Source organism: Rhopalosiphum maidis, chromosome 4 (genome assembly GCF_003676215.2).
Source record: "Rhopalosiphum maidis isolate BTI-1 chromosome 4, ASM367621v3, whole genome shotgun sequence".
Taxonomy (NCBI): Eukaryota; Metazoa; Arthropoda; class Insecta; order Hemiptera; family Aphididae; genus Rhopalosiphum; species Rhopalosiphum maidis.
In genome coordinates this window covers 18,670,907-18,695,214 of record NC_040880.1, presented here as the reverse complement: position 1 = coordinate 18,695,214, position 24,308 = coordinate 18,670,907, and the positions used below count along the sequence as shown (strand labels likewise).

Below are 24,308 nucleotides of genomic sequence, written 5' to 3'. Positions count from 1 at the left end.
TTTTTTTTTTATAAGGGCGCTTATCGTTAGAAATTTATTTATGCATTAAGCATCTTTGGAGCCAACCTCGTATTATTAGTCTATGACATTGGAAACAGTAACCAGTAACATTGTTTAAAAAAAATTGAGTGATTCACTGACTCGTGCAATAAAGGAATCTTTGAGACTGTTTACAATTAATTATAAATATAATTTAGTATTCTGATAAACAAATAACAATAATTACTTTACAAAAATCTTCGATATTCCACTTAGCAATATTACGTAATGTATTAATGTCTTAAGTAGTGATGTACGTTTGTACGTATTACACTTACGAATTGGTCGTACACTCGCATATTATGTTGTACTATTGTAGTTATTAGTTATTAGTTAATGTTAATGTACATCACAGAAGTACGGGAATACGGGATAATGGACATGGACATTGATCATATTATTATGATAATTGATAAGTGGTAACACTTTGTTATTACGTCCACGTGACTAAGGTATCCAATGGCAGCATTGAACACGGTATCGTACGATCCGGGAAGCTGGTGATCTTGGTTGCGTTTTTGTTGGCACCGCTGTTTCAAAATACAATCCAATGTTTTTAAATGATACTTATCAATAACGGTGTTCGTCAAACAACAAATAAAACTTATAAAACCAACTGGCAAGTCGACCAAAAATAAGTTATAAAAATACGTTTCGGTAATTTGTGACAAAACCCGGTTCCCGTTTTATTCTTGGCTTATTTTACCACACTAAAAGTAAAAAAATGCTGTTTCTTATTGGATTTTTTACCAATCATCCCAGTCATCTATTAAAAAACTATAATTCATATTTAGTGCAGCAAAGTCCATAGTTGTAACTTTCAAGTGTGTTTATTACGAGGCATAGTTATTGATAGAATTTAATTAAAATATATTTTTATACTTTGGTGGTGTGCCCTACTCTCAAAGGAGTGAACTCATGGATTCGAGTAATACTGCAAACGTTTCAGATGACGAAGAATCGTTTTATGGCGTTTTTTTAGAATCTGACTTTGATGACAGCAGTAAGTTTTGGCATTAATTTTTTAAATTTTTTTTGTTAAAACTATGTTTTTATTTTAATTAATACTATTGTATGAAACCATAGGTACTCCTAGAGTGTTTACTAATTTTCAAGAAACACTTTCTGCAGTCAAATCTAACAAAACTGCCAGATTCAAGCTGTTCAAATCAGCAACTGAAGCTGAAAGATTCAGCGTTTTTGGACAAGAATTACCTATAAAACAAATTGAAAAAAATATACCTAATGTATCTACAAGTTTCACTTTTAAGTCACTAAAATCTGAAGACCTAGTTGCATTCCGTCGTCTAATTGAAGGCGGAGAACTAGATAAGGTGAAATTAGCCGTGAATTCAAATCCAAGGTTTCTTGTTAGCAGTGGTGATACACCATCAATAATTCAAGTAAAATATTTGAAAGTATTATAGCTAAATATATTGAGGTTCTTTTAATTAACTTTAGATTAACACTTGTCTTCGAATTTGTCAACTACCTATATAAAAAAATAATATTTAGGGTTCGGAAGTTAATGCATTTTACATTTTTATTTTCGGAACTTTTTAGACGATGTCTTCCGACCACAAATGTGTTTTGTTAATATGTGAATCTGAACAACTAATTCTTATTTTGCATTTTTTTGGTGTTTTTTACTTTTTAAGTTATTTTTTAACAATTTTAGGTCATTTTTCGACATTTTTAGTCATTTTTACTGATTTCACATTAGTTCACTTCTTATCGTTTCTTGTTGATCATTATGCCAATAACTTACTTAAAACGACTACTATATTTGTAATTTTTTTATTTAATTTTTAAGGAAATTTTTTGTCATTTTTATGCCATATTTTGAGTAATTTGTAAGCTTTGATAAAGATATATAGAATTTTATAGTAAAATATAATACAATTTGAAAGAAATATATATTTTATTAATTTAAAATAAATATTAATAATATTTTTATGTCATATTTGTATTTTTTGTCATTTTTATGTTTTTAAGGTAATTAACTTTCGAGCCTTAATAATAATATACATTTTATTTTTATTATCTATTTTACTAATTATCAGGTTTAAGTATGGTTTGAACTTTTCATATTCAAGTTTGTACTATTTATATCAAATTATCAAAATTGCCTTGCTTAAAAATGTTAGTTATTATTTTTGTTAAGGTGGTTAAATAGTTGTATATTTTGAAAGTATTTTAAACATCACTGTCTATACATTTTTTTAAATTAATTAAAATATTTTTTTTTTAGGAAGGATGTCGGTATAATGCTATGCATGTAGCAGCTCGGTATGACCAACCACAAATTGTTCATTTTATAATGGAGTGTATTACTAGTTCAGAATTTATAAAAAGTTTATATGGTATGGAGCAATCATATTTATCACGGAGTGAAATCATCACAGATTTGTACTTAAATACACCTGATAAAGCTGCAAATGATACACCTCTACATATCGCCTCAAAATTTGGCCATGTGGGTGTAGTGAGAGAGCTGGTTTCATATGATAAGTGTATATTAACACCTCTAAATAAATATGACCAAACTCCTAAAGATGTAAGTTTTGTTGATGAATCAAGTTTTTTTTCAAAACTAAAATATCATATAAAATAATATAGGTTATATGCACAAGAAACAACAAGGAAATGTATAATGATATATTACATTTATTAGAGAATGGATATTTTGTACCAATGTGGAAATCTGATGATGATTGTGTTCAACCTACAATTGGCAAACCATTTTCACCCAAGTCTTCAACTATATTTTCACCATTACAGGTGATAATTATAATATATTTTAAGTAATTTTCTATAAACACATTTCAGTTTTATAATATTGTTTTAATTTAGAATGATAATCCTAAATCATTAAATCCCATACTTGAAGTAAGAGCTGTGGCCGGCCCAATGAATGAATCACAAGCCCTAAAGTTTTGGAAGGATTGGAAATCTCCAGTACGAAAAACATTATTATCACCTTCACCAAAAAAGTCTCCTTCAAGTCCAAAACAAAATGAGTTTAAAAATAAAAGTATAGAAAAAGCAGGAAGGTAATTAAAATTATTTATAATTTTTTTTTTTTTTCATTATTAATCACTTAAAAATGTGTTATTATTGTAATAATTTATAGAGATTTAGCTGAAAAAAAGAATGTTGGCTGGGCTGAATATTGGCCCTTTCTTGATCAAATAGTAGATCTCAAATCAGATAGAGGTTTAGATCTGCTTGAAAAATATTTAAGACAAAGATTTAGTACCAAAGAACAAGATATTCCTGAAAAATCATTTACATCCGGACGAACAGTTTTATTAAGCCCCATGGCTGAATTGTGTAAAGCGTTAGAGTCAATGAGAATTGGGAGTGTGCTAAGTAGAAAAACTCGTCCACAACATACTCTTGTATCTTATACTTGTCTTGTAAAATCTTGTAAAGTATGTGTAAACTAAAATAGTTGTATAAATAAATCAAGGTATTATGTATTTTAATTTTTTAGTTTTTAGCAGAACGTTTATCGAATGTAATAATATCCCAGTATAGAAATATATTAGACATTGAGTCATTAGCTACTCGGTTATGTCATGAAGTAAGGCATTTATTGGCTTTGGAAGATAGTTTCTACTCAGATAGTCGTTTTGATTCAAATATTAAAGGAAAAATTCATGGAAAAGTAGCTGAACATCTTTGTCAGTTGTTAATTAATAACTTGGAACTTGCCAGTAATGTTTCTTTAATAGTTACAAAACTTCAGAAGTATTATGCGTGAGTAAATTTAAACTATTTTTTAATATTATTTTACTCAAAAGAACACTATATCTTCAAGTTTTGTCTTATAAGCATGTAACATACAAATAATTTTGTGTCAGTTTTAAAATTTGAGTGAATTAATGTATTATATAACTTAGCAAAAATTATAATATATCAATTTATAGTTTTGTATGTAACCCCTGGGATTATAATGAATTTTTAAAGTGGTTCTCAAGATAATTTAGGTTGTTCAACCCTGCTTTATAATATGCATAGTTACATTTGTTATAATAGTTAGACCATTATATTTTTAATTAATTTAATTACGTATCAAATATTGTTAACTCTAAAGTTATCAGAAAAAGTTGCTTGTTAACAATGAAATAATAAATAATAGATATGTAGGTAATTTCAGCAGCCTAAAATTTAAAAATAATTGTTAAACTGTACTATTATTTAAAATATTCCATATCAAATTTAGGTACATTTTTTAAATTCTATTTATTGATTTAATTTTTAATTTACTTGTTTATAAAACTATATTACAGATTTCATGCAACTGGGAGTTGTAGTGAAATCACTGCAGCTTGTTTGATAACTCAGGTACATAAGATTCTTATTGAAAAGTCTTCTATTATACACAGTATGCAATCTGATGAAAATGAAGAAAGTTGTAAGCAATGGTTTTTAACTGCTGTTCCTTGTTTATGTAGTATTGAAGCTAAATCAGGTTTAAAACCAAAACAACTATTTTCTGGTAAGTATGCAAAATATTTAGTTATTAATTCAGATAGATCAGGGTTGGGCAGTATCAAAGATACAACTGTATCTTGTATCATGATACATTTTTTAGAAGTATCTTGTATCTTTTTTTGTCAAAAGATATAAGATACTATTATTGTAAATATTTGTACTGAATAGTACCAAGAAATTTGAATTCAATTTGCAGAACTTTTAAAACTTAGATTAATGAAACAATAATGATAATTTTTATTATTTATTAATTTTTCTTAAAGGAAATCAAGATTTTATTTAAACAAATAACATTTAATTTAAAAACTAACCATAAGATTATAACCAATTAAATTTTTATATTCATTTTTAACAATTAGTCCATAACCAATTAAACACATGTATAATTATATATAAGTACAATTTAAGTTGTAATTTTTATGTAATTTATAAATTTTGGTGTATTTATATACATATAGTGATTTATTAGTAATCATTTTATAATGTGTTTTGACTTATTGTATTATTTAATATTTATGATTTTATTGTACCTATAATCCTTATGCTATAGGCTATAATACTAAACTATTATAGAGTATAGACTATGGACTGTATAGTATATTGTGTATACTGTATGTTTGTATAGATCTTCTACGTTTAATAGTTAATAAAATCCAATTGGAAATATAAAAATATCATGTATCAAAGCATAAAGATACATGTATCTTTTATCTTGTATCTTTTCTGCATTCACAATGTATCTTGTATATTGTATCTAAATACACTAAATCCATGTATTATGGTACTTTTTTTTTTAGTATATTGCCCAACCCTGAAAAAGATAGAACATACCATTTTATTTATTTAGCTTAAATGTATTTAATTACATTAATTGTATTTTGTTGCATTTTTATTATGTTTAGATGTGTATTTGCTAAAAATAGGAATGTTGTATATCTAAGTTTTCATTTTATATGTTTTATTTTAATTAGATTATGAACCTGTTAAAAAAGCAGTTGAGACTGAAGAATCTAAAAACATGCATGGTAATTATAAATATCAAGAACTAAAATTAATATTAGTTATTAAAAAAATATTTTATTAAATTTTTCATTTTAGATAATATCGAAAAAATTTTAAGTTCCACTCATGAAAGAAGAATATCATTATCAAATGGTATAACATAACTAAAATTGTATTTATTTAGTTTTGTTTAATTAATAATTACTAATGATGTTAGGTTATGACTCGGATGATGATGTTTTTTCAAGTGCTCCTACAAGTCCATGTAGTGAATATTCTTCGTCGGAAGAATCTGATGAATCAAATATGTTTCATAACGCAGAACGAAATTTTTCTTACCTATTATTTTCAAAGTAACTATTTAGATTTTGAACAAAATGATTAAATTTAGTTTTACTATTAATATAATATTATGTATTACTTTCTTTTTTTTTTTTTTTTGGTTACAGCCTTCTAGAGTTTAGATCCAAACGTAACTATCTTCACTAAAATGTACAATTTTAAAAAGATCATAATTTACTTAAAATTAATAATACCAATAAAAGGGTACACGGGGCCTTAAATAAAAATATTAGCTTAAAATATTTATTATGTCAATTCACTCTTATATTAAAACTAACAGCATACTATTGAAACTGGTGAACAAAAATTTGCTGTTGTATGTGTGTGATGGAGACAACACATGCGGTATTACATCCTTTTAAGAGAGATATTGCTGACTTCTGTCCAGGTATAGGTTATCATATACTAGCATAAAATCAAAATGGGTGAAGATAGTTACGTTTGGGTCTAAACTCTATTAGTCAAGGTAAGATGCAGACAACACATAAATGTCTTCTTAAATCAGTACTTTTAGCACACTCTAAGTCTTTCATCTTGGGTTTCCTTTATATATGACCATTCCAGTATATTAATTTTAATCTCATTTACCATATCTAGTCTATTATAAAGGTTTCTTGGTTCAATGTTGTATCTTGCCATTTCCCCATTTTTTAATTATGGTATGGGTTATCCTTAGTTTTATTTTTTTTGAAAAATCAGTTTTCAAAGTTATTTATTGTTGCTCATACATTATTATAAACGATGTCATAATAGTGCTTAATCTTATACTCTTTAAGAATAGCCTTTACCTAATATATAGATTTCTAGGGAATATTTATAATTGCTGTATTTGGATCCTTTTTAGTATCTCAATATCTATATTATTTGATTGAATAATTATTGTACCTAGATACTTAGATTGTGTAACTTTCTCAAAATGATAGGATCAAACCTCTAAGATCTCTTTAGCTTATCTTCCTTTCCTTTTTTTTTACTTCCCTTATATGTTTCTTTTTTCATTATTTCAAAGAAGGCCTGTTTTCTTAGTTGTTTCTTGAGTCTTATGCATAGCTTCTCACTGTTTTTATACTGTTCCTTATCCACATCATATTGTACTATAATATTATCTATTTACACTAAAAGATTATGTTATGATTTTTCATTTAATGTTAGTTTATGTTTATGTTATCAAAATTATGTTCTAATTTTTTTTCACCGTAATAATGAACTAATATTATTTTGAATGTGTAAGTCAGTATACCTTGTCTCAATACTCAATAAGAAAGAAACTAGCTTTGTGCAATACAAATGAGACTAGTTATTGTCCATATTGCCCAGTATCTTATTTTGGGATGATGCATATTTTTTTAAATTATATTATAATAATATATTATTGTTATTAATTTTGATTATTTAAAAAAATATTGATGCTCTACAAGTAAAATTATTTATTAAATATCCTTTTTTCAGAGATGACCCAACAGATTATGATTATGAAATATTTGATGCTATTAATGGTGTAAACGTAGATTCCAACAAATATCCATGGCTATTTAGGTGGTTGTATTCGATGAATGACTATAATTATGTTAACAATCTGTGATAAACAATTAATGTAATGTATATATTTTAATGTGGTGATTTATTAATTAAGTAGGCAATATATTTTATTCAATTTGTAATGTGTGTATATGTCTTTGTTATAATGTAAACACAAAACTAAGTTGTTAGTATTAAAATCGTTATCTATTTTCAATGCTTTGAATTATTTTGTGTAATTCAATGTTTATTTTTTGTAATCATTTATATAACAATTTAATATATATTTTTCTTTTCAAATTCTAAAGGGTAATTTTTTATGGTGTTGCTCATAAAATTAATCATGGTAATTTCTATGTATAAGATTAAATTTATTGTAAATGTTTATAAGTATCATATTACATAAATCTGGTAACTGCAATATAGAAATTTATTGTTTAAAATACAAATTATTTTCATTATTCATGAAATATTTAATATTTTCATATGTTTATTAGTTTGAAGAATGAACATTTTTTATTAATAAATTAATATATTTTTTTATATAATTTATATATATATTAAGTATATATTTCTTGGTAACTGAAGAACTGAAAATAAATAATAAAAGTTATTTAAATAGGTTGTTACTGTAAGACCTTATTTATAAAAATACAGATTTTTTATTTTATACTGAAGTTATAATAAAATTATAATATTAAAAACTTTTCTGCTTTGTTTTTTTTTTTAATTTACTCATTTGATTGTTTAGTTATCTTTTAAAAATAATTAGATTTTGTTGAATGATTTTACTAGGAAAAAAATATAACATTGTATTTTAAACAATATTATTGACTACCAAAAATTATTAAAACCGGGGTAAATTTGTATATCTAATAATGTGTGTTTTATGAAATAAATGAACTATTATACTTTTTTTTTTATTTTCAAAAGCAATACACTATCTGTATCATTTGATACAATAATAATATAGGCTAAAAGTAACAAATATAACAGGTTAACATTATTTTAATAAAAGGAGCCCCCCATTGATGACACTTTCTAATACTATTATACAAAAAATATTTTTATCAGTTTTTTTAAAAAATATTTTAAGATATTATTATTTAAAGTTAAGAACTAACTGCAATAAATTTAATACAGTTTTAGTATAATTTTTGTTATACTAACTTAAGTTATGTTATTCATTTTAACCATACAATTTTATTAAGTTATCTACTTAAACGTTGTTAGCTTGATAATTAATTTGTAAAGGGGGTCAAGCAACAGCGACCAAAGAGGTTTTTTGTCTTTTTCATTGATGTAGGTTAGATAATAACCTCCATCTCAGTCTTAACCAAAGTACGTACTATTTAGATCTAGTTTTCTACAAGAAATTGCTCTCAATATTGAAGATTCAGTAATTTTCCTAGTCCTTAAACGTTAAACGTGTCGTTGAACATAAAAAAACTCATAATTATAATACTGGAATATTACTTGAATTAGCTCAAGATCAGAATATAAAATGTAAAAAATAATTTATTGTACAAGCGGTTACTAAATACGCATATAACACTACAATACATCATACTACATTTCTATTATAGTATATTATAATCGAGATCATTATTTGACGCGTTTCATGTTTTCATCCAGCTTTGACTGGAAGCAAATTCAACTGTATCCCGCCGTCTTTCATGTCCCTCTGCACTGATGCCGGCCGGGCTATAGTTTTTAAGTAGTAGGTCAGAGCGGCTTTCAGGTCCTTGTTTTCCTGTGCGGCTTTTGTTCGTCTGACGTCGAGCTCTTGACACTGCATGTCTGCTCGAGCAAAATGCTTCCAGAATTTCGACATTTTATCGAACTCCTAAAACGAACATTTTTACCAAGTACCTATTTATTATACTGTCTTTGTTGCTATTTGGTATTTAAATTAGTGTGTATACTGGTGTATTAATACCTATTTATACATCATTCGGATTTTATTATTTACGCAAGTTTCTTAGCGTTACTTATCATTATATATTTATAAAGGTCTTTTAATAACACTGCTGTATTCTTACAAAACAATCACATTTTTTTTTAACACTATATAGTGTTTTAGAAATACAACCAATATTATTTATTTGAACATTTAAGAAACTATATAGATACTGTTTAACAATTTAGTACCTATTCTTAGTATAGGTACCTGGTACCTAGGTACTTCAAATTATACTTATTTGTTTTTAGCATTTATAAAAATCGACCTGCAGTAAAATAATTGATAATATATGTACTTAATAAACCAATATTCATATATTTTGTACCTAATAATTTGTGTCGTACATATTATACCTAGCCACCTATAGATATTTTATGTAGGGATTTAGAACAGGTACTATATAATTATTATAATATGTACTATACGTACTTCTCCGTGATTGTCTTCGTCGGGACAGACAATCTTGTCATCGTCTACCATTAGTTTGGCACAATTTTCTACAGTTTTAATTATCCTTTCGCTCTTTTTTGTAATACTTGTTAATTTCTTCACGTAACATTAACACAAACAATTTAATTTTTATGTTTAGCTATAATATATTGCTTATGAACTTAAATCATTCTTACGTCAATAACGTTTTTGTATATTTTCGTCATGGCTTCAAGTTTATTTTTATATTCGTTTCGATTAAAGCTTAGTTGATTTTGTGCCACGAAACAACGTTTTATAAGGTCTTCACGGTCCTGTTTCAATTCGTTTTCTCGTTGAGCATATTGAGCTTCACGTTTGGCACACAGCTGTGTTAGCATTTTGATCTCTTCCTATACATAAACATGTGCAATTAGTAAACATGCCATGCCACTATAATATGTTAATATATTAGTACCTATAGTGCTTACTTAGAACTTATATTTTACCTATGTTATAACTATAAATATATATCTATATATATATCACATAATATATGAAAATATAGTTTATATATATGTCTATTAAATCAAGTAATACACCAATTTGACAAACATTTTTTTGTCAACTTTTATGATTTTGTAATGTTTTTATTTAGTTTTTAGTTTGAAGTATAGCCAAGTTCCTAGATGCTTATTTTATAATTTTTTGTTTACGGTCTTATTTTAAATAGCTATCCTGCAAAAATTTAATTTTATATATCAAGCAGTATACTTTTTTAAAAAATGTTAACGTATTAATATATTTATATGTATATAACTATATATGTAAAATAATAATATATTATTTTATTTAAAAGTACTTGGAAAAGTCAAAAGTATTCCGTTTGAGAGTATAAAACTAAAATTATATATTTTTATACAGAAAAAAAGGAAAACATCAAAATTATCTAAGATAAAAACAGTTCGAGATTAGATTTTTGACAGAAATATATAGTATTATGACTGTTATCAGAAAAACAAATACAAAATTTAAACTATCTACAATATTATTATTTTAAAAATCTCAAAAATGAATTGAGTTTTATTCGTTAAATAGATTACTTTGTACTTGCATATACCTAAGTATTTATTATAAATGTAATCTATATTATTGTTATATTGTTAACAGCCATTAGGTATATTTGTTGAGTCTAAAAATTTAAATAGTCCCTATCTATTTAGAATTTATTAAATATTAATATAGATAAATGAGGACTATATTCATCAACAATTTCAAAACTGTGTTGTTGTAACAGAGAGGTAATATTTTTTGTGAATACTATAGTCTATCAGTGTTAAAATGTAAGAAACACGTACAGAATATTCGTTAATTCGTTTGTTGTTCTCTTCAATAGATGCGGTGTTGGCTTCATCTCGCATTTTTAAATAATTGTAATGATTCTTTTTCGACTCAGTTTCATTGCTGTAGTCATCTAGGATTTTTTGAAATTTCTTCATTGTTGTTTGCATCTCTGCGAAACGTATTTTTGTGAACCTGTCTTTCTCAAAAAGCATCTAAATTTAATAACAACAGACATTAACGGGTTACAGTAATAATAATGTTATAACTTATAATTTAGTTAGTTCTTATTGAATAATGCTTAAAAAAATATTTTTTATAATTATAAACTAAAAATATTATACAGTCGAGTAACGATAACTCGAAGTTGAAAGGAGATAAAAATTATTAATTTATATAATATATAATTTAAATTTCTAGGGGAATAAAAAAAAATTCCAAGTTATTGGGGTTCGAGTTATCGTGACTACACTATAAATAGGAAGCTGATTCCTCAATCACAACACTTAAACATCAAAAAATAAATCTGAATTTAAACGAAACATACAGCGATACGCGTTCTGTTTATACATAAAGGACATACTATAATATATGTATACCGACCTCGTTGTTTAACACAGCAATCGAGTCTTCGAAATTGATGTGAGTTTGTTGTGTGTCATCATCATTCCGTGCATCGAAAATAATAGACATAAGGTCCAAGCGTTCATCGTCTCTGCTGAATATATCTCTCATCCACCTAAAGTTATGTTTCAACTCGTCTAACAACAATCGCTTTTTATGTTCGTAGCGAGCGTGAAGTTCTTCTAATGATTTTTCATGTATACCTATTTAAGTAATTAAAAATAGTATCGTTAATGTTCTAAGACAAAGCAATATATTACCTATCACAAGTATTTTATATTTTTTATAAACTTTTAGTTTTGTTGCAATATAGATAAAAATAAAACTCAGTTAGGTAAAACAACGATTCATTATTAGGTAATTGAATACATTTTTAACATTTATATTGTTTGTTACCTATAAAATATTTAAAAAAAAACTACAAAATGCAGTTTGATTATGTGTATACGGTAAATACTTTTGTATGAGACACAGTAATATTTGATGGTCAAAGACTGTGTAATATTCCTTTAATATTATGGATTCAGTAAAATTAACATTTTTGAATATTAGGATTCCCGAACAAAATTTTTTATAATTTTATAATTTTGATAAAGTTTCTGATTTGATATAATCCTAAAAGAACAATTTATGATCATCATAATATTCATTCTATACATTTATATTAAATATTAGGGTATTACAGGCTAAAGCAGCTCACGAGGTTAAAAATTAAAACAGTATTTATTTTATTGTATACAATCAAAAGTGGAAAAAATAACTGTATAATTTTGATAGGAATTTTGAATTCAGATTCTACATCCAATAAAAAAAAAAATGTTAAAACAAAGCTGAAAATAATAATTTAATTGAAATGAAATTTACAATAACTATTTCAGATATTTTATTTTATTATAATATAGGCGGTAACTATGATATATAAAAACTAGTTTGTTCAACAAAAAATAAATATCAATATGAATAAAATACAACACAAAATTATAATGCGTAACATTTAGACCTTACCCAAGAACTGAGATACGATTTCAGCATGTGCTCCGTATTGTTTTAGATTTTGTTCTTCGGCGTCTTCCAAATCTCTTAATAACATGTCTATATGGTCGTTTTTGCAATCTAGTAAGATATGGAAACGGTTTTCCATCGTCTATTGATATACACACGTACAAATCAGTAATAAATTGTATTATAAATTCATAAGTACCGTTTACAATCAATATTAATATCACAAAAAATCAAAATAAAACAAGAATGTGTTGCAGGTTTTTATTTTTAAAAACAAAAATTAACGGTTATAAATTTAATGTATGATGGCTATAATAATATATAATTCAATGTTATATTATGATCGTTATTTATTTTATTTATTATCTGTAATGTTAATATATAATAATAATTTATCACTTTAAATATGTTTATAGCGGTGAAAGAATGTTTATTCTCAATAATAAATACAATTTAAGCTGTTATAGATATATGTATCTATCTATGCAGCTATGCAAATATACAATAATAAAATTCTTATGTGTAGGTTTTAAGTAGTGTTATTTATAACAATTCAACATTATTAAAGAAAAATCATAATTATTAAACCTATATATTAATTATAAATTATAATAAATAAAAGCAAAAGATATTACAGATCGGCGTATTTGTTTAAAGATCATTAACAGCATTTTCTATCAGCACGCCTAACCATTCATAAATACTTAGTATTTTTAAGGTTGTTCAGATTTTTTGTTCTATATTTCGTATATTTTTATACGTTTTTTTAAAATTCAAACGGTATTGAGTATGTAGGATCTAGGTAGGTAGTTAACAAATTGTTGATCAAATTATTGCCAATTAATTGCCAATTAATTGCCAATTTAACTTTTACAAAATATTCCCTAAATTATCTTTTCTCATTTAAGTTTTTTAAATTATGTATTAAAGTATTGTTTCGTATTACACACGTTGGTGTAATTATTATTTTTTAAAAACAACAATTTTCTATCGGTAAAACATTTAAAGTTTAAAATGGTACATACCATCATTTCGTCTTTCAGCTCCTTACACTTGATTTTTCGCAAATTGTGTCGCCATTGCTGGTTCAGTTTTGCAGTATTTAGTCGGGTAAATGCTTCTTCTTTTTTCAATTTGCTCTATTAAATAAAACATAGATAAATACAAGTTAAATAAAAAAATCTTACAATTGGTTTGAATACCTTTAAATACGTAGCGACTAAATGTTCTTTCCGTCGTTTCGTCTCTTCTTCTATAGCTGCCCGATGCTGCAAGTATCTCAATTTTTCCTCGTCGCTCATTCGAGCCAATTTATTACTTTTTTTATTCTTTTTCGGTGCCATTTTATTATTTTTAAGTCAATCAAGTGAATAAATAAACTAAACCTTTCGCATTACGTATAAAGAAGTATATCTTACAGGCGTAGAGTACCTACCTATAAGTTATATGTAACGTATATTTCGTAATCGATCAAACTCTTTGGCCCTGGTAGCATCGTAGCAACGCTATTTCATTTTCATATAATATACTAAAACTATAGCATATAATACAAGTACAATACTGTGGTATTGTAATAGATCTAATCATTGAATATACATGATTCAAAATCTCACTTCTATATAGTATTGGTATTTTTTATTATTTTTTCAATTAAAATTATCCTGAAGTTTCAAATAAAATAACAAATTCATTTTTTGTATTTTATTTAATTTTAAATGTTAATAAAATGTAATTATAGGTATATTTAAATAAAGATTCTTAAATCAATACCAGAACTCAATTACGGTAAAATAAATGATATAATATTAATCATTGGCTATACAATATACCCTTTAACCACTAAAGGAAATATATTTTTTTGAATAATTGCAATTAACTACTTAATATTTATTTATATTCAATTTATACTTATAATACATACAATGCATACATGATAAGTTTTCTTTAAAGTGAGACTTGGGAAAGAAAAGATTTTCGTTCATTCCAATAAATCGAATGTCAAAAATATACTTTAGAAGTGAATGTCTTAAAAAATGCATAGAACAATATTTCAGATTGACTACTGGAAATTATATATGTATTTACTATCTTTCTGTGTACTTTTATAATATATTATAATTATACGTATTACCACACATTGGTTGTACATATAATGCTTGTATTAAAGTTGTATTATTTTTATTTGGTCTATGAGATCTAAAGACACTTTACTATTTAGTTTCGAGGGTTAATCGTACGTTTGATATCTACGAATATAGAAAATATTTTGTTACTTATATATTTACTTACATGGGAAGTTTTAGGAAAGTGTAAACTGTATCGTGAATCAGTGTGGTGCTCAACTATTTTATTATAGATAGTGAACAACTGCAAACCGGATCCACCCACCCACCTCACTACTAACATTTCAATATACTTTAATATATATTTAAAAAGTATTCAAATTTTAAATACAATTTTTAAATGATGTGTATGGCATACTTAAATCTAATATATAAATAATTTTGTCATAACCACCCACCAACCATTTTCTAAATAAGTAGGGCTACTGCCTCAATATTGTTAATAGGGATGTCACTGGTATTATGTTTTACTATTTATTGATTTTAATTTACAATAACGGTGATAAATAATATATATAAGTTTCATTTTACAAATTTTGTCGTCGGCGCAAATTATCAAACAGTATACACGCTTATACAATATAAATCGAAAAACTCACATATTAATATATAATATTATATATAAGTATATACGTATGCGTGGCTGTAAAACATATTATGTGTATTAATATATTAAAGGTTTATAGATAATATATAAGTATTATAATTGATTGACGATTACATTCATACTCATATTATTAATATTATTATCATCGTAAAAGTATATTCAAAAGATAAAATAAGGGTATTTTTCAGTTATTGTACTAACTCCGTAGTATTATGCGTATTTTACAAAAATAGTTTTTATTTTAATAAATATAGCGGCCCTTAAAAAAACCAGCCCATCGGAAAGATTCTCGATTTTTTGATAGGCCAATCGACCCTTACTCTCAATAATAACAAATAACATATTTCTGTATATTAAAATATCACAGTATTTTTTAATAACGTTTAAAAAAGTATATAATAAATAATCAAATAAATTACTATAATAATTTAACATTTTGTATTAATAATCATAAATATATTTGAATAGATACCAACTTTGTAATTACAGTAATACTTAAACTATATGTTTGAAATATTGTATTTTATAATTAATTTTGTTTTATTTTACCTATTTACTATTTACCTATTATACGTTGTATAGTTGTTACCTTTACCTATAATGTATAATGGGTATGACTGGTATAAGTAAATACATTTATTATTATCAAATATTCTGTATAATCACTTAGATAATTCAATTAGTCATAACGATGATGTCTTCTTCTTGGTTTAGATTTGGGTGCTCGTGTATGATGATTATTAGAAGTGTGTTTTAACCGACGTTGTTTAGTAGAATTTTTCGAAACAATTTGTTTGGTGGCCTGTGGATCATTTTGATGATTAACTGTATCGATCTGTTTGAAAACATTATTCTGATTTTCTTTCTCGCTACTCCCAATTATTTCAAGTATAAGAGTGGGATTGACTTTTTTCGATTTCAGTTGACACACATCCATAATTTTAGTTAATTGATCTAAATATAATTGCGTTTGATCTTGATTTTTGATGCAACCAAACGTAATAGCCAATTTGATTTCATTACATACTAATTCAGCAAGGTTAAACACCTTAGAATGATCCTTTATAAATATTGATCTATGTTTCTGAAAAATAATACGGTTATAAATAACTAGGACCATATGATAATCTTGTTAAAATGTATAATTATTTTATGTTTAAGGACACAGAGAGATATGTCTGAATACAGATTTGTCAATAATAAATTAGTAACGTATTCAGAATGCGAACAAAAAGATATTGAAATATAATAATAATAAGTATGTCTGTGAGTTTGAATCGATTTCTTACCTTAATAATATCGCTATTAGCAATGTTTTTTTCATTGATTAACATCATGAATTGTTCCACACCAATTAAAAAATTTGAAGATTCTTTGAAAAGTATTGAGTAAGAACAAATTTGTGCCATTATTTTCCAGCGACAATATCCGTCATATTTTTCGAATAGATTAATTAAGTCTAGTACCGGTTTACTACCTTTCTCGTATTTTTCATTGATAAGTATAAAATCATTTTCTAAGTCATCCTCTTGGTTTTTTACTTTACATTGAATATTTATGTTTTCTGATTGACTTTTTTTTTCATTCTAGACAAAACAATATCTTAATTTATTGTAATTGTTCAACTATTGTTTACATTATACATTATATTGAAACCTAATACATCATTATACGTTGTACAAAATTAATATATGTTGTATATACTTGTATTATAGTTGTATGATACTATATCAAATATATTACATAGTACCTATATAATATATTTATCAAGGCTTGATCCGTGATGGCATAACATCTGGGCCTGAAGAATTCAAACGAAAAGTTTCCGTAAAATATAATTAGAATTAATGATATATCTACGATTTTCCTCCCTAGGTATTGGTACAAATTTTGGTTTACAATGCATTTTACTTAGCAATTCAATATTTTAAATTCTGAGTGGAGAGAAGTATATTAGATTTACAATGATGTATTTTTGTTTGTGATTGAAGAGACTTTTTATAGCAGTACAATGGTTCTACCTCGACGGGAAGTTAGATTAGATTATTTTGTTATTTTCTGTGGAAATAATTTTACATACTTGAAATTTTCATTCAAGAATATTTTTTTCAAACATTCTTTAAACATTTTAAATTATTGACTTTTTATAGTTTTTGTTCTATATACATTGACAAAAAAATGCTTTTCTTGCTCAAAATCCTTACAAATTTAATACAATTCAATTTAAAAATATCTACAATAATTTTATGGTCGCACTTTTATTTTATGTTGTTATGAAGTTCAAATTTTAATAAAATCATAAGCATTTAAATATTCATTAAGTTATTATAAAAATCAATAAATTTTTCAATTTTTAATTTCAAATAGCTTATGTTTGAAAAATTAATTCAAAATTATTCATATTATTCTTGAAATAATTTGAAAATATTGAAAATATACAACTTTGGCAACTTTTTTTTTATACACATTTGAAGTTTAATAATTGTGATAATATTTAAACAAAAATATTCAAATTTTCTATAGCGGTTTTAGTTATTTTTGATCATTCAAAAATATTAACCGCAGGGACTTACAAGTTTTACCATTACGTACTATTAAGTAGTATTTTATAAACGAAAAGAAAATATTCAAAACATTTAGGCTAATTTTATGGTATGTATAAAACTATTATTCAACATCGGACCTATTTACAGATTTTTAAACCATTATAACTTATAAGATAGGTACTTTATAGCATGAAATATCGTTAGGAATAGTGGGTGACACACCTTGTTTTTATATGTAATATTTTTTAATAAAATTCAAATTTTACACATCTATTTCAATGACCTAGTTATTTGATGACAAGATAAAATCGAAACTCACAATGCAGTAGACTCAGTAGAGTTATAGTTAGACAGTTCTATACGGTTTTTTAATATTAAAGTTTTTAACAATTAATAATTTATTATTACCATTTCTGTGTAAGCAAATACTAATTCTCTGAAGATTTCGATGCTTTTTTGAATCGCTCTAATTACCGTAAAATCGTGAAAAGCCATATTAACTGCTATCGATATAATTTGTTTAATTAGAAAAATGTTGTCTTCGGTTAAATATGGCAGAGTCATTAGAGATTTAGCGCATTTAACAACTAAATGAGGATCTTCCGGTTCTATGCTCACGATGGCCCTGAGAAATTAAAATGTAAGTAATGTACTTAAATGTATATTTAAAAATTTTACGAGGATAATTTTGATTAACTTTGAATGTATACTTACTTGATTAATTCTATTATGTTGAGAAAGTCTTTTTTAATTGTTTCCATTGCATTTTCATTTCCAGTATTTTCCCCTCTATTATTATCAAAATGATAATGATAGAGTATTTTATTCGTCATCAAATGCATTCTGTGGAAGTTAAAATATGGATTTGGTTCATTTGATAAAATAATTGCTTGCTGTATAGAGTCAAATTCAGTATTAGTAGGGCACGATATATTGGTATTCAGATATTGCCTTTGAGCAGTCATGGCTACGGAAAGAAAATAATTCCACTGAACTGTGTCTGGATCTAATTCACATGCTGTTTTCGCGTACTGAACTACATTTTGCAATGATTTACCACCAATCTCTATACAAACGGCAGCATGTAAAGCATTAATTGCAGCTCTTGACTTCGAATCTAAATTATTAAATCTTGTTATCATTTCAAATAACTGAAACATAAAATTTGACCGATCGCAGCATTATAAAATACAGTTTATTTACATTAGGGAGTATAGAAGGGACGAGGATGTAACTAATGTTTTTTTTTTTTTTAAAGAAATGTTTGAAATAATGTTTTTTAGATAAAAGTTAAAAAGTATATTATTATTGTTTATATTTATAACTAATATTATTTACTTATTTTATTACAATATAATATATTATATCTCACGCATAATTATAATAAAATACTACCTACCTAATTATGTAACGACAATAAACGTATTTGAATCTTAATATAGGTATTAATATTTTTCATAGTATAGCTACTCGTATATTCTATAAAATCAGGTCCACTTGATGATAATAAAACTCAATAGTTGCAATTATGACAGCTTATTATCATGATAGTTAGATACAACGATGCCTACGTGGACAGGTAAGGTGTAAGGATAATATTATATTTGATATCATAATGTTATGTGTTTATTAAATATGTATATTATGTTATAATATTTATTTGTTTAGTGAATAAGTAATTGTTATAAAAATAATTTATATAATTATACCTACAGGGGAGTATTTAGAAATGTCTTAGGGGGGGGGGGACAAACAAGAAGTTCAAATTTGCGAACATAGGGCGTAAAGAGTTGTAAAGTATCTCATATAATAAAAATAAGTATAAAATTCAGTGAATTGAGGAGGGCACAGGCCCCATGGGCCCCTCCCTTAAATACGCCCTTGTATACTTATATAATATAACTACATAAACAAAGGTGTAATTAGGACTAATTTTTTCCCTACTATTGTAAAACAACTTTTAAGTAGAAAATTGATTTTGTGTTCGATAATTATTATCATATAGGTAAAACAATTAAACAATAAAATGTAAGTTTTACAACAAAATAACATGAAGTGAACTTCATTCGTGAAATTACAAAGTATAATTGTGCTATTTTTGACGAATGACGATATCGTGTTTATTATTACACGGTTACATTTATAGTATTATTATGTAACTTAAATTTTTTTTTATTCTTGCTACATATTCATTTTTATTTCACTAGCTTTATTGGTTAAAGCAGCCTATCTCGTTTTTTGTTTATTTTTTATATAAAATCATTGGATATATAGCGTGATTAACAAAACAATAACTAAAATTAAATTAAAGATATATAGATATGAAATACTATGTTTAATTAATTATTTTAACGTAACATTTTTCAAATTAATTGGAAAAGGTTTAAAAATTAATTTTTAACTATTTAATGCCCACTTTTGGCGTAATATATACATAATAATAATATTTAATGTTTTATATTTATATTCGTTTAATTTGTTTTTAAACCAATTAAAGTATTTTACGAAGTTTTTTTATTAATTTATTTTCGAGTAAATGTAGAATGAACAAAGTAGCAAAGAGAAAATGTTTCTTAAATTAAAAATCGTTAATATACAATGATATTTGTTAGGAAAATAAAATGTCAATTCAGAAAGGTATTAATATCAATATTTATTTCAAATTATAATCGATTAATTTTTTAGGATGAATTTCAAGTAGTTTTTAACGAATAATTGTGTATCTTTTCACATTCTAGAATTATTGATAGAAGTAAGTATTCGGAGAATATTATTATTATATTTTTTTTTCTTGTATAAACAATTATTATTGTAAATAGGTATCCCGAGAATACTTGAATATTTATAATAGAAATATTAGTACCTTTAGATTATAGCTAGTAAAGGTATTTTGAGGACAGAAAATATTAATTATATTAACAATAATTATCTAATTATTTTGTTGAAAACATAGTGTATTCTTAACTTATATAATACTACCTATATAATAATATATACTTAAGAGTAACTGATTTTTTTCATAAATATTGAGGAATTTTGTCTTACCTGTTGACATTGCGCTCTATTCATAGTGAATAATATATGACATAATGTAGACATAACGATATGCTTCAATCCATCTCTAATAGCCAAATATGTAGGTTCGTTTTTATCGTCTAATTTATCTAGCCATCCCCAAATATCTATTAATTTATCGTGTGCTTTGTCTACTTTATTCATTTTAAATAGACCACAACTGATTATAAGATTGCTTATGTACCTATAGAAAATAATACATCATTTAATTTTTTAATTTTAATATTTAAATATTATTTCATTTCCTAATGTTATGTTAAGTTAGATAATAAAAAAAGGTGGATTGAATACAGCACTCTTTTCGTTTTTCTCAATTTGACATTAGAATATTAAACTAAAAAACAACTATAGATTATCACAGTTAAAAAACGATTCTGATTTTAAAATGAGTTAAAATCTTGCTTGCTGAGATGTTCTTACATTTTAATGGTTGTTTCCTGTCAGGTATTTCATTTATTGTAGGTAGGTATATTTATGTCTATTGAGAAAATCGAATAATAAACTCGACAAAAAGCATGTTATAGCGTTCAGAGAAAGTCTACTCAAAAAAGTTAATTGAACGAACAGTGAAAATACTAAATAATAAAAAAAAATTGTAAAATTAATGCTGCCTTTTCTCCGAATTTCTGAAATACCTGATTTTTGAACTAAATAAGAGGTATTACAGTAGTTAATAATTTTGTTAATTTAAAAACTGATAAGTGAAGTAAAACATTTAAAAAAAAAGTATTGACGTATTCTAAAAATTAATATGTATATATTACACATCTATCAAAAAATAATAAGAAATATAATTTAATAGAATAATATTAAGTCTATTTTATAGGTACACATAGGTAAAATACATAATTTTAAAACAATAATATATTTACTTTTCAAATGAAAATCTGACTGAAGAGATATTCGTATTGTATTTGCCATATTTTTTTTCAATTCGATTTGCAATATTTTTTTTCCACACTTCAGGTTCCAAATCCCAAGTAAATGGGCATTGTAACGATTTTAAATGTTTTTGCGTAACTTTACCAAATCTATTATTAATAACCATAGCGTCTTTTATACTAGCTTCTAAATCATCAACCTCGTTTATTTCTTCACTCTCATTTTCAATTACCACTGATTTGTCAGCCTCAGTTTTTTCTGGAGTAGACTCTTTAAATTCATTGTAAGGATCAACAATCGAAAGATATGCAAAATGTTTGTCCATAAAAAATACGTTATCATTACTAGTGTCCAAATCATCAAAAACGTCCAATTTGGGTAGAAGTTCATTGATAATTGATTTTGAATTATTTACCTGTAGATAATTGTCATCAGATTTTATCGTCTTACTTTTTTTGTTTTTACTACAGTTTTTAAAAAATAACCAAATCATATTTAATCAAATCACTTTAATATAAAAATATTTTACACATAAATGCACAATTATATTATAACAATAAATTATTTTAAACTATAATATTGATAACAAAAGATTTTATTGAAATTGTATGTTATTTAATTTTTTACAATCATGTAATGAAAATATTACTGTCAAATTGTCAAAATGAATAGTACAGTTATTAAAACGTAACGTATAAACACAATTAAACATTATCTTCAAGTTTCTGTGTAATAGGTATACTAAATAGATAATAGGTATAATGAGCTAATAACCTTGTAACATACATAGTGTTTCACTTAGCAAATAAAAGTTCTATAATAATATGAAAGCACTACCTAGGTAAAAAAAAATTAACTACTTGTCATAAGCGTAGTATATTTCGATCAAGGATATAACATTAAAATATGTAACTAGATTAGGTTAGGTTCAATTTTAACTTAAATCAATAGCTTGAATGTAACTTGAGTTTTATTTAGGTATCTAAATATTCATAAATAATTTTTTAACCGTACTGTACACAATATTTTATTTTTATTGAATAGTTATTGAGTAATTCATTTCTTACAAAAATTCATTATTCAACAAAGATTCCAATTTGTCCGCTTTATTTATTTAATTACGTTTATATCTATCTATGCGTATAGGTATCATTAAAATAACTTTGTGCAAAGTATCCGAATATTATTTATGTGTATTAATTATGGAAGAAATAGGTTTTTGAAGAGTTTAAATTTACTGAGTTACTTATTATATAAAGCCATAATAATAAAGCTATGAAAAATTATTAAAATTGTATACTGGACAAAATGCTTTTAATACAGTAAAACAGTGGCGTATTTACGAGGGTGATATGGGGGATAGAACCCCCCCCACCCATTGGTTTTTTTTTTTACTAGATAGGTTTAATAATATCGTACATATATTACAGAAATACAGAATAAAATTATTGAAAATGCTACATTTTATTATAGTATTGAAATTTTAAGAATTTGGAAATATTGAGGTTGATGGCCGTAGTCAATACACGACTTACTGCTAAATATGTATATGATTGAAAACAATTCGTATTGTAAATCGTAAAATTCCGTCAATCGTCATTATTGTCAATAACGATCCGGCTATTATCATGCTTTTTATAATAATTAATAAGCATTTGGTTGTTATTTCAAAACTTATTGCAAAGTGAAGGTATATATATAGGCATTCTAAACAATAAGTTCTAATAATTAAATGGTATACAAATAATAAACCAACTTAAACACTAAATACGAGTTATTACTTATTTTTATAATATTTATTATTGCATTTGTTAATTTTTAATCCAGCATAATAATTCATTATTCATTATAATCGAATACTCGCGTTAGTGTCAGTGTCGAACTTCCACCTAGGCAAACTAGGCTGCCTAGCTGCCTAGCAGTCTTTACTCTTTACCTTCAGGCCCCCGGCCAAGTACTAAAAAAAGGGTCCTTTCGTAGTAGCTGTATTATAAACTCTTAGACCCTTAAGTTCGGAGCACTGGCTGGTGCATTATTTTTTACTGTTTTGATTTTTCGTCCTATATATATTTATATATTTATCAATAAGCACTACTATTGTATTCTTATGGTTTTCTCTATTTTATAAAAAAATGACAATGAATAATAAATCTTCAAAACAAAAAAAATACAATCTTATATATTTATGTGTAGGTACTTATTGATAATAATTAAATGAATTTTCAACATTTTTGAGAAACGGTAGTAATGGTAAGTGTACCCCCCCCGGGTAGAGGAAATTATATGTTTGCCGACGTATATCCCCCCTAGAAAAAATTCTAAATACGCCACTGCAG

General features: G+C 25.4%; 3 protein-coding genes across 3 annotated transcripts; 1 reads left to right on the top strand and 2 right to left on the bottom strand.

Moving 5' to 3' along the window:
* The first annotated feature begins 637 nt into the window (after positions 1–637).
* LOC113560484 (ankyrin repeat and LEM domain-containing protein 2) lies at positions 638–7,726 on the top strand. The gene is made up of 12 exons (XM_026966377.1): positions 638–1,042; positions 1,126–1,442; positions 2,291–2,596; positions 2,659–2,820; positions 2,893–3,092; positions 3,173–3,473; positions 3,536–3,801; positions 4,335–4,543; positions 5,511–5,564; positions 5,638–5,694; positions 5,759–5,894; positions 7,333–7,726. The coding sequence occupies exons 1-12, from the start codon at positions 958–960 to the stop codon at positions 7,463–7,465; spliced, it is 2,226 nt and encodes a 741-aa protein (XP_026822178.1). The 5' UTR covers positions 638–957; the 3' UTR covers positions 7,466–7,726.
* Positions 7,727–8,901: 1,175 nt separating this feature from the next.
* LOC113549356 (dynein regulatory complex subunit 2-like) lies at positions 8,902–14,141 on the bottom strand. Its single transcript, XM_026950614.2, has 8 exons — positions 13,942–14,141; positions 13,765–13,878; positions 12,743–12,881; positions 11,717–11,940; positions 11,131–11,328; positions 9,991–10,185; positions 9,794–9,910; positions 8,902–9,247 (listed from the first exon to the last, which is right to left on the bottom strand). The coding sequence occupies exons 1-8, from the start codon at positions 14,080–14,082 to the stop codon at positions 9,029–9,031; spliced, it is 1,347 nt and encodes a 448-aa protein (XP_026806415.1). The 5' UTR covers positions 14,083–14,141; the 3' UTR covers positions 8,902–9,028.
* A 1,781-nt stretch (positions 14,142–15,922) lies between these two features.
* On the bottom strand, positions 15,923–22,465 carry LOC113561210. The gene is made up of 6 exons (XM_026967503.1): positions 21,963–22,465; positions 21,061–21,274; positions 18,730–19,166; positions 18,424–18,640; positions 16,759–17,055; positions 15,923–16,553 (listed from the first exon to the last, which is right to left on the bottom strand). Exons 1-6 carry the CDS (start codon positions 22,463–22,465, stop codon positions 16,149–16,151), a joined length of 2,073 nt encoding a protein of 690 aa, XP_026823304.1. The 3' UTR covers positions 15,923–16,148.
* Positions 22,466–24,308: the final 1,843 nt, after the last annotated feature.